The 10,000-nt window shown below is 44.6% G+C and overlaps 1 protein-coding gene across 10 annotated transcripts in view; it reads left to right on the plus strand.

Annotated features, from left to right (window-relative positions):
• The window catches only part of LOC127005431 (muscleblind-like protein 2a), a 229,880-nt gene that overhangs the window by 77,441 nt on the left and 142,439 nt on the right, over positions 1-10,000 (plus strand). For all 10 annotated transcript variants that reach the window (XM_050874275.1, XM_050874272.1, XM_050874269.1 and 7 more), the window contains exon 2: positions 8,621-9,492. In XM_050874275.1, the coding sequence (XP_050730232.1) occupies positions 9,283-9,492 (210 nt within the window). In that variant the 5' untranslated portion in view covers positions 8,621-9,282. The remainder of the gene's footprint in view (positions 1-8,620; positions 9,493-10,000) is intronic.

Here is a 10,000-nt window from a genome sequence, read left to right on the forward strand (position 1 = left end):
GGCGAAGAGGAAGACATTGATAGCAAGAGAATATTAAGATAGAGAAACAAGATTAAGAATGGATAAAAGAAGAGGAAGAGAAAGAGAAGATGGTAGAAATAAATATAGCCGTAATAAAAGGAGGAAGAGGAAGAAACGAAGAACGAGAAACAGGAATAGGAGGAGAGGATAAAATAGAACAGAGGAAGAAGTTGATAAGAAAGAAAACATAATCAGTAGAAGAAGGAAGAAGATAAAGAAACAAGAACAAAATAAAGAAAGGAGAAAGAAAGAAGGATAGGAGGAGAAAGAGGAAGAGAAAGAAGACAGGAGAAGAGAAAAAGGAAATATAGAAACAAAAGAAGAGAATAACAGAATAGTAAGAAAAGAACGAAGGAGGAAGAGAAAAAGGACAAAGAAAATAAGAAATACAAAGAAGAAGAAGAAGAAGAAGAAGAAGGAATAGAAGCAGGAGAGAATATTAAAACAGTAGGACAAGTAGCAGAATAGAGGAGGAGGAGGAGGAGGAGGAGGAAGAAGAGGAGGAGGAGGATCGTACGTCTGGCGGGGGTAAAATCCATGATGACGTCACAGTGTTGCCAGATAAGGTTTTTACGCACACGCACGCACACACACACACACACTTATGTCCCTCCTGTAGCGTGTGTGTGTGTGTGTGTGTGTGTGTGTGTGTCAATCTCTCTCTCTCTCTCTCTCTCTCTCTCTCTCTCTCTCTCTCTCTCTCTCTCATTCAGCATTCCTCCTCCCTCTTTTATCTCCCAATTTCCCTCCCTTCCTCTTTTTTTCCCTCTCCTCTCTCTCTTTCCCTCTCCTCTCTCCCCTCCCGTCAATTTGCCTCCACTCAATTCTACTCTCTCTCTCTCTCTCTCTCTCTCTCTCTCTCTCTCTCTGCGTAGATTTTATTGACGTAAGAGAGATAGAGAGAAAGAAAGAAAGAAGGAAAGGAAGAAACAACTATGAAAGGAAGATAAAGATAGGGAAGGAAAGGGAGATATCTTACTTTCCTACATTTTTCCTTTTCCTTTTCTAATTACTTTCCCTTCCTTTTCCTTACCTTCCTTTCCCCTCCTCCTCCTCCTCCTCCTCCTCCTCCTCTTTTTTATTACTCCTCTTCTACCTCACATGGTCTGATAGTATACCTCCCTCTCCTCCTCCTCTCCTCCTCCTCCTCCTCCTCGTAAGACCTTTCCACCTCTACTTAAATCCACTGTCGCCGTCGCCGCCACCTCCACCTCCTTCACCTCCTCCTCCTCCCCCTCCTCCCATGTCTAGTCTGGAACCGGTCCTGGGCATGTGTGTGTGTGTGTGTGTGTGTGTGTGTGTGTGTGTGTGTGTGTGTCAGTATTCCAGAGTCGTCGCACGTTCATACACACACACACACACATACACACACCAACTCACACACACACTCACACGTGGCCTAAGTCGTTGTGTGCGTGCTGCTGTTGCCACGTGTGTGTGTGTGTGTGTGTGTGCGCTTTTTTATTTTTTGCTTTGTCTTAATGTGGTGAAATGACATGTGGGAGGAGGAGGAGGAAGAGGAAGAAGAAGAGGAGGAGGAGGAGGTCGTTTTGCGTATCATATTCTGTGTGTGTGTGTGTTGACCTAGTAATATCAGTTTCTTCTTTTTATGAATTAAAACGACGCACACACACACACACACACACACACACACACACACACACGTCAACAAGACAACTTCAATTTATGTAACGAAAAAAATTATTAAAAAAAACGAAAAAAAAAATGAATGACAAACTATAAAAAGGTGTAAAAAAGGAAATACTATAGATCGAGGGAAAGAAATAGAAGGGAAAGAAAGTAACAAGCTCAAGAAAAAAGTAAGAGAAAAATGTAAAGCTGGTCAAAGTAAGGGAAGGAAAAAAGAGGGAAAAAAAGTAGCTGAGAGGAAGGGAAGGAAAAAATAGGGAAAAAAAGTCTAGCTCAGAGGAAAGGAAGGAAAAAAAACGTTGAGTTGTGGAATGAAAGATCAACATTTAATTTCTCTCCTCAATTTTCTTTCTTTCCCTTTGTTAATAGCGGCGAGGAGAGGAAAAAAGGACGGAAGGAGGGGAGAAAAGGGGATATTGTGTTTGTAGGCCTATTAGTAGTAAATTAGGGTTTGGATAATGTCTGTAGGCTTAAAAGAACTAGAATTGGGTTAAAATGCTGTTATTGGTTCGAAAACTATACAGAAGGGTTAGTGTTTGTTTATAGACCTAAATATGTACAGGCCTATTAGCACTAAATTAAGATGGGAAATGTGTCTGTAGGATTAGAAGAACTGGAATTGGGTTAAGAAATTACTTTTATAGGTTCAAAAACTATACGAAAAAGGTTAATATTTGCTTATAGACCTAGATATGTGTAGGCCTATTAGCACTAAATTAAGATGGGAAATGTGTCTGTAGGATTAGAAGAACTGGAATTGGGTTAAGAAATTACTTTTATAGGTTCAAAAACTATACGAAAAAGGTTAATATTTGCTTATAGACCTAAATATGTGTAGGCCTATTAGAACTAAATTAAGGTTTGGAAAATGTCTGTAGGCTTTGAAGAACTAGAATTGGGTTAAGAAAATGATGTTATAGGCTCAAAAACTATACAAAAAAGGTTAATATTTGCTTATAGACCTAAATATGTGTAGGCCTATTAGCACTAAATTAAGGTTTGGAAAATGTCTGTAGGCTTGGAAGAACTAGAATTGGGTTAAGAAAATGATGTTATAGGCTCAAAAACTATACAAAAAAGGTTAATATTTGCTTATAGACCTAAATATGTGTAGGCCTATTAGCACTAAGTTAAGGTTTGGAAAGTATGTCCAGGATTAAAAAAAAACTAGAATTAGGTTAAAAATTAGTTATAGGCTCAAATAGGAAAAAAAAAAACGTTTCAATAACAAACGTTTCAAAATCACAACACAAAAAAAAAAAAAAAAAAGACGAAGAAAGCGTTTGAGGTCAAGAAAACAACGTAGAAAAAAGTAATGAACATGAGAATAGAAATAGAGAAGAAAATACACTAGGATGAAGAGGAAGAAAAAAGAAACGAAGAGAATTAAAGGAAATCTCTCCTCCTCCTCTCCTCCTCCTCCTCAAGTCCCCAATATCCTGTCCTCCTGATATTTATCCTTCCTTTATCTTCTCCCTGAGGATGTGTGTGTGTGTGTGTGTGTGTGTGTGTGTGTGTGTGTGTGTGTGTGTGTGTGTGGTAATATTGGTGGTGGTAGTGATGGTAATAGTAACAGAGTGGTGGTGGTAGTAGTAGTAGTAGTAGTAGTAGTAGTAGTAAAAAGTGGTTCACCCATATTTGGTTATTCTGGAGAGACAAGTAACTTCGGCTGATACTCGTCTACTACTACTATTACTACTACTACTACTACTACTACTATTACTACTACTATTACTACTACTACTACTACTACTTCTACTACTACTACTACTACTACTACTATTACTACTACTACTACAATTACCTCATCCTAACCCCTCCCTTCCCCCCATCTCCTACACGAGTCCTTAGCTCAAAATAGGATTCCCGGAGTATCCTAAGCATCCTACCGCGCATGCTACACACACCTGTCCTTCCATCCTGCACCTGTAATTAATAGGAGGAGGAGGAGGAGGAGGAGGAGGAGGAGGACTACGAGTATGATGGTTATGAGAAGACGGTCTTAGAGAGAGAGAGAGAGAGAGAGAGAGAGACCGGTTTCAACACAAGACATTAGGTGTGGCTTAGTTCGTTCAACCCTCCTCCTCCTCCTCCTCCTCCTCCTCCTCCTCCTACTCCTCCACCTCCTCCTCCTCCTCCTCCTCCTCCTCCTTCTCCTCTTTTCTCCTCTTATTCCTCCTCTTGCTTCTCCTTGCTTGATCCTGTTCTCCTCCTCCTCCTCTTCCTCGTCCTCCTCCTTTTCCTCCTCCTCCTGGTACACCCCATACCTTACAGTGCTTCCACAATTCCTCCTCCTCCTCCTCCTCCTCCTCCTCCTCTTCCCCCTCCTCCTCCTCCTCTTCTTCCTCCTCCTCCTCCTATTCCTCCTCCTCCTCCTCCTCCTCTTCTTCCTGAATTAACATGCCTCCAAATATTAATATCACCTCTCTCTCTCTCTCTCTCTCTCTCTCTCTCTCTCTCTCTCTCTCTCTCTCTCTCTCTCTCTCTCTCTCTCTCTCTCTCTCTCTCGGGTAGATCGAAGAAAGGACACACACAGAGAGAGAGAGAGAGAGAGAGAGCGATGGAAAATAGGACTAGAAAATTAAGATAAAGAAAAATAATTGGGAAAAATCAGGAAACTGAAAGAAAAATGAAAAGAGGAAGAGAGAGAAGATAGAAAGAGAGAAGAAAAGGGAGATAAAGGAGAAGAGATGAAAAGAGGGAATAGGAGGAATGAGCAATAAAGGAAATATGGAGGAAAAAATTGTGAAAAGAGAAAGAAAAGGGAGATAAAAGGGAGGATTTAAATGAGAAAAAGGAAGAGAAGAAAAAAAAGAAAGTAAAATTAGAAAAAAATGAAGAAAAGGAAAAAGTAAAAGGAGCAAAAAAAGGAAAGAACAGGAAGAAAAAGAGTAGATAGAAAAGAAGAAAAGGGAGGAAAAAGGAAGAGAAAAATAGGAGGAAAGTAGAATCAAGGAGGAGGAAAAGAAGAGGAAAAAAAGTGAAAAGGAGGAAAAAGAGGAAGAGCTGGGAGGTAGTTCTTGCATATTGTATTTCTGGGGATGTTCTCTCTCTCTCTCTCTCTCTCTCTCTCTCTCTCTCTCTCTCTCTCTCTCTCTCTCTCTCTCTCTCTCTCTCTCTCTCTGTGCTACTTTCTTTCTCATCCTCCTTCTCATCCTCTCCCATTCCTCCTCCTCCTCCTCCTCCTCTTCCTCTTCCTCTTCCTCCTCTTCCTTTTCCTCCTCATATATCGTAAACTATTATTTTTTTCGTTTTATTAATTTTTACACACACACACACACACACACACACACAGAGAGAGAGAGAGGGTGATATGATGTGTGTGTGTGTGTGTGTGTGTGTGTGTGTGTGTGTGTGTGTGTGTGTGTGTGTGTGTGTGTGTCTGAGTCACTTGGTTGTTTGTATTACGAAATTAATTAAGTATACAATAACACCTTGAGAGAGAGAGAGAGAGAGAGAGAGAATGTCCCACTATCAAGAATTTGACTTTCATCTCTCTCTCTCTCTCTCTCTCTCTCTCTCTCTCTCACACACACACACACACACACACACACACACACACACACACACACACACACACACACACGTACACACTGAGTCTTTCCCTGCCTCTTATGAATACTTGATGTGTGTGTGTGTGTGTGTGTGTGTGTGTGTGTGTGTGTGTGTGTGTGTTTTAGTGGACTTCTGTGTGTGTTTGAGAATGTGAGATATAGTTGAGAGAGAGAGAGAGAGAGAGAGAGAGAGAGAATTAACTTTTTCCTCATTTCTTTCCTTTCTATACCTTCTCTTCTCTTCCTTTCTCCTCTCCTCTTTATTCTCCCTTCTCTCTCCCATCCTTTTCCCTTTTCCTTCTCTTTCTTTTCATTTCTCTTCCTCCTTCCTTTCCTTCTCTTCCTTCCTTCTCTTCCTTCTTTCCTCTTTCCCTTCTCCATCCCTTTCTCCCCTTCTCGCTATATATCACAACCTCTCCCCCCCCCTCCCTCCCTCCAGCCACTCTCTCTCTCTCTCTCTCTCTCTCTCTCTCTCTCTCTCTCTCTCTCTCTCTCTCTCTCTCTCTCTCTCTCATTAGTTTAGAGATCAAAGGTGAAGTAATTAAGGTGTTTTAGGGCTAATTTCAATTTTACCGATAGAGGAGGAGGAGGAGGAGGAGGTGGAGGAGGAGGAGGAGGAGGAGGGGAGAGTGGAGTGTATGTAGTGATTGATTGGTTGGTTGAATGAGGGAGGGAAGTGAGAGAGAGAGAGAGAGAGAGAGAGAGAGAGAGAGAGAGAGAGACTGTTAACAAGGAATAAAAAGAGACAAGAAAAAGAGAAAAAAAGAATTGGAGGAAGAGTAGAAAATAATGGACGTAGAATTAAAAAAAAAAGAGAGAAAGAAAGAAAGAAAGAAAGAAAGAAAAAGAGAAAGAATGAAAGGAAAAAAAAGGAAGGGAAAAAAATAACGAGTGTCAGTGTCATCAGAGAGAGAGAGAGAGACTATCCGGGACTTTGTTTACCCGTGGATACCTGTCCGGACACCTCTCTCTCTCTCTCTCTCTCTCTCTCTCTCTCTCTCTCTCTCTCTCTCTCTCTCTCATTTTCTCCTCCATTTCCTCCTTTCACCTCTTCCTCCTCTTCCTTCCTCCTCCTCCTTGTCCTTCCTTCCTTCCTTCCTTCCTTCCTTCTTTCCTTCCTTCCATCCTTTCTTTTTCTTCCATAAATCTTGCTTCTTCCTAAATTTGTCCTTCCTGCCTCATTACATTCCTCCTCCTCCTCCTCCTCCTCCTCCATCTCCTCCTTCGTCTTTTTTCTTCCTTTTTTTTTAGTGTTTTCTTCCTACGTCATTCCCTCCTTAGAGTAGGAGGAGGAGGAAGAGGAAGAAGGAAGTGTAGACAGAAATACGATGAAGAGGAAGGAAGAGGAGGAGGAGGAGGAGGAGGAGGAGGACTTAGGAAGAACATGCACGCTACCAAATCCTCGTGTGTGTGTGTGTGTGTGTGTGTGTGTGTGTGTGTGTGTCCGTCAGCCCACACCCACTTCTCGCCCACACACACTCGTTAAAGTATTAGTGGATTTAAGTGGATGAGAGAGAGAGAGAGAGAGAGAGAGAGAGAGAGAGAGTTGAGGGATGTGTTGGTGTTGTATGTGGGAGTTGGAATTTGGCATTTGAGAGAGAGAGAGAGAGAGAGAGAGAACGTTTCTTATCTCCCTGTTATCAAAATCTGTTGTTCTTATCTCGTTGTTTATTTTTTCCCTTTCCACATAAACGATTCATTCATCTCCTTAATCCTCCTCCTCCTCCTCCTTCTCCTCCTCCTCCTCCTCCTCCTCCTCCTCCTCCTCCTCCTCCTCCTCCTCCTCCTCCTCCTCCTCCTCCTCCTCCTCCTCCAATTTCTTCTCTCCTTTCGATTTTATGATTCTATTTCTGTTCTCCTAATCCTCTTCCTCCTCCTTCACATTCTCTTCTTCCTCCTCCTCCTCCTCCTCCTCCTCTTCCTCCCCTTTTTTCCTCCTTTTTCTATATTTCCTTGTTATTTTTATTTAGCTTGTTTCTCCTCTTCTTCTCTTCCTCCTCATCCTCATCCTCCTCTTCATTTTCCTTTCCCTTTTTTCCTTTCCTCCTTCTTGTATCGTTCTTTTCCTTTCTCTCTCTCTCTCTCTCTCTCTCTCTCTCTCTCTCTCTCTCTCTCTCTCTCTCTCTCTCTCTCTCTCCATATTGCTTCTCTACACATACTAAATTTATATTTATATACTTCCTTATCTCAGTGTCCCCCCCCTACCCCTATACTCTCTCTCTCTCTCTCTCTCTCTCTCTCTCTCTCTCTCTCTCTCTCTCTCTCTCTCTCTTTCTCTCGGCCTGAGCCACACACGTTTGAATAGAGATAAGATTAGCATGAATATTTTTCCTTGAGAGAGTCACTCATCGCTTCTCTCTCTCTCTCTCTCTCTCTCTCTCTCTCTCTCTCTCTCTCTCTCGCCTTCGGTAAATTCCTCAAACTTCACTTCATTTTCTTTTCTTTCAGCTATTTTTTATTTTTCTGAGTTGTTGTTGTTGCTGTTGTTGTTGTTGTTGTTGGTGGTGGTGGTGGTGGTGGTGAGGGAAGAAATGGAGGGAAAGAGGAAGGGAAGTACATATTTTGTGGAAGGGAGGAAGTAAGGAAGGGAGGGAGGGAGGAAGGAAGGAGAGAATAAAGAGAGGAAGGAAGGAAGGAAGGAAGGAAAGAGGAAATTAATGTAAAGGAAGTGAAATAACAAAGAAAAATGATGTTAATTAATATATAAATGACAAAGAATTAATTACTCCATTATTATTATTATTATTATTATTATTATTATTATTATTATTATTGTTGTTGTTTTATTTGTCTCGAACGCGTTTCTTGAATTCTTTTTTTTATATGCCTTTACGTTTTACCTGTCATCGGCCCGCCCAGGTGTGTGTGTGTGTGTGTGTGTGTGTGTGTGTGTGTGTGTGTGTGTGTGTGTGTGTGTGTGTGTGTGTGTGTGCCCCTCACCTGTCAACTTGTCTTCCTTCCTCCCTCTCTGAATGTGTTGATCCTCCTCCTCTCCTCCTCTCCTCCTCTTCCTCCTCCTCCTCCTCCTAAACTTCCTACTGTTCTGTTTTTACACTTTTAGTTATAATCAGCTTTATATCTTTTCCTTCTTCTCTTCCTCCTCCTCCTCCTCCTCCTCCTCCTCCTCCTCCTCCTCTTGCTCCTCCTCCTCTTCATCCTCCTCTTCCTACTGTTCTGTTTTTACACTTTTAGTTATAATCAGCTTTATATCTTTTCCTTCTTCTCTTCCTCCTCCTCCTCCTCCTCCTCCTCCTCTTCCTCCTCTTCCTCCTTCTCCTTCATCGTAACCGTCCCATTTTTCACTCATTTTTCTTTTTTTCTTCTTCCTTTACCTGTATGCTTCCTCTCTCTTCCTTTCTCCTCCTCCAGTAACACCTCCTCCTCCTCCTCCGCAGACCCTCCTTGAGAGCGCCGCCGCCGCCGCCGCCACCCAGCCACCTCCAGCTTGCTTCCCACCTGCCGCCGCCGCCGTCTGTCCCGCCGCCGCCGCCTCCCTCACCGACGCCCCGACACAACAGGCCGTCCTGGACCAAGCCAACGCCCTCCTGTGGTTGACCGCTTGTCCTCCTCCTCCTCCTCCTCCTCCTCTTCCTCCTCCTCCTCCTCCTCCTACTCTCACTCCTGCTCCTGCTCTTCCACTTCTTGAAATTCTTCCTCCTCCTCCGCTTGCCACTCCGCCTGCGTCTCCTCCTCCTCCTCCTGCTGCTGATCCTCCTGCCCCCCCTCCCCCTCCCCCCCGTCAGTGTGCCTGCCCCCCGGCGCCGCGTGGCCGCCCTGCGCTGTGTGTGCGTGTGCGTGTGAGCGTCGCGGGTGATGTGGACTTAGTCGACGGGAGAGACTCGCCAACACCTCCACTTCCTCCTCCACCTCCGCCCCGCCGCCGCCGCCGCCTGCCTCACGCCGCCGCCTCCGCCGCCGCCGCCGCCGCCCCGCCCCCGTGTCCGCTGAGTGTCTGCTGAGGCGACGTGAGGCTCCCGCAGGAGTCTCGAGCACCGGCCCGCTGGATCCCTCGGCCGCCGCCGCCGCCGCCGCGCACAGCGCCCCCCCCTACAGTGCCATGGTGAGCCCGGGGGTGCCGAACATGGCCATGGTCAACGTCAACAACTTCCTCAACGTGAAGGACTCCCGCTGGCTGCAGCTGGAGGTCTGCCGCGAGTTTCAGAGGAACAAGTGCACACGCCCTGACACCGAGTGCAAGTTCGCCCACCCACCGCCCAACGTCGAGGTCCAGAATGGCCGCGTCACCGCCTGCTACGACTCCATCAAGGTGAGTGTGAGGGGGGGCGGGGGCGAGGGGAGGGGGGGAGCTTGTTCTTGTGAGGGGGGATGAGCCGCAGGGGGAGTGTGTCTCTAGGTGTGTGTACTGGCTGTGTCCTGTTCTCACGTTCTTCTGTATCCGTGTGTGTGTGTGTGTGTGTGTGTGTGTGTGTGTGTGTTCTTGCGTTCGTATTTACCTGTGTCAAGGTGAGAAAGTGTGTACGTATGTGTTTGTACGTGTATAATTATGTCTTACTACCACTACTACCACTACTACTACTACTTCTACTACTACTACTACTACTACTTCTACTACTACTACTACTACTACTACTACTACTACCACTACTACTACTACTACTACTACTACTACTACTACTACTACTACTACTACTACTACTCACCACCACCACCACACCACCACCACCACTACCACTCACTACTACTACCACTACTACTACTACTACTACTACTACTCCCTCTCCCCCTTCCTCTCCCTCCTCCCCTTCCTCCTTCCC

This window comes from Eriocheir sinensis, chromosome 30, assembly GCF_024679095.1.
Source record: "Eriocheir sinensis breed Jianghai 21 chromosome 30, ASM2467909v1, whole genome shotgun sequence".
NCBI classification, from domain to species: domain Eukaryota; kingdom Metazoa; phylum Arthropoda; class Malacostraca; order Decapoda; family Varunidae; genus Eriocheir; species Eriocheir sinensis.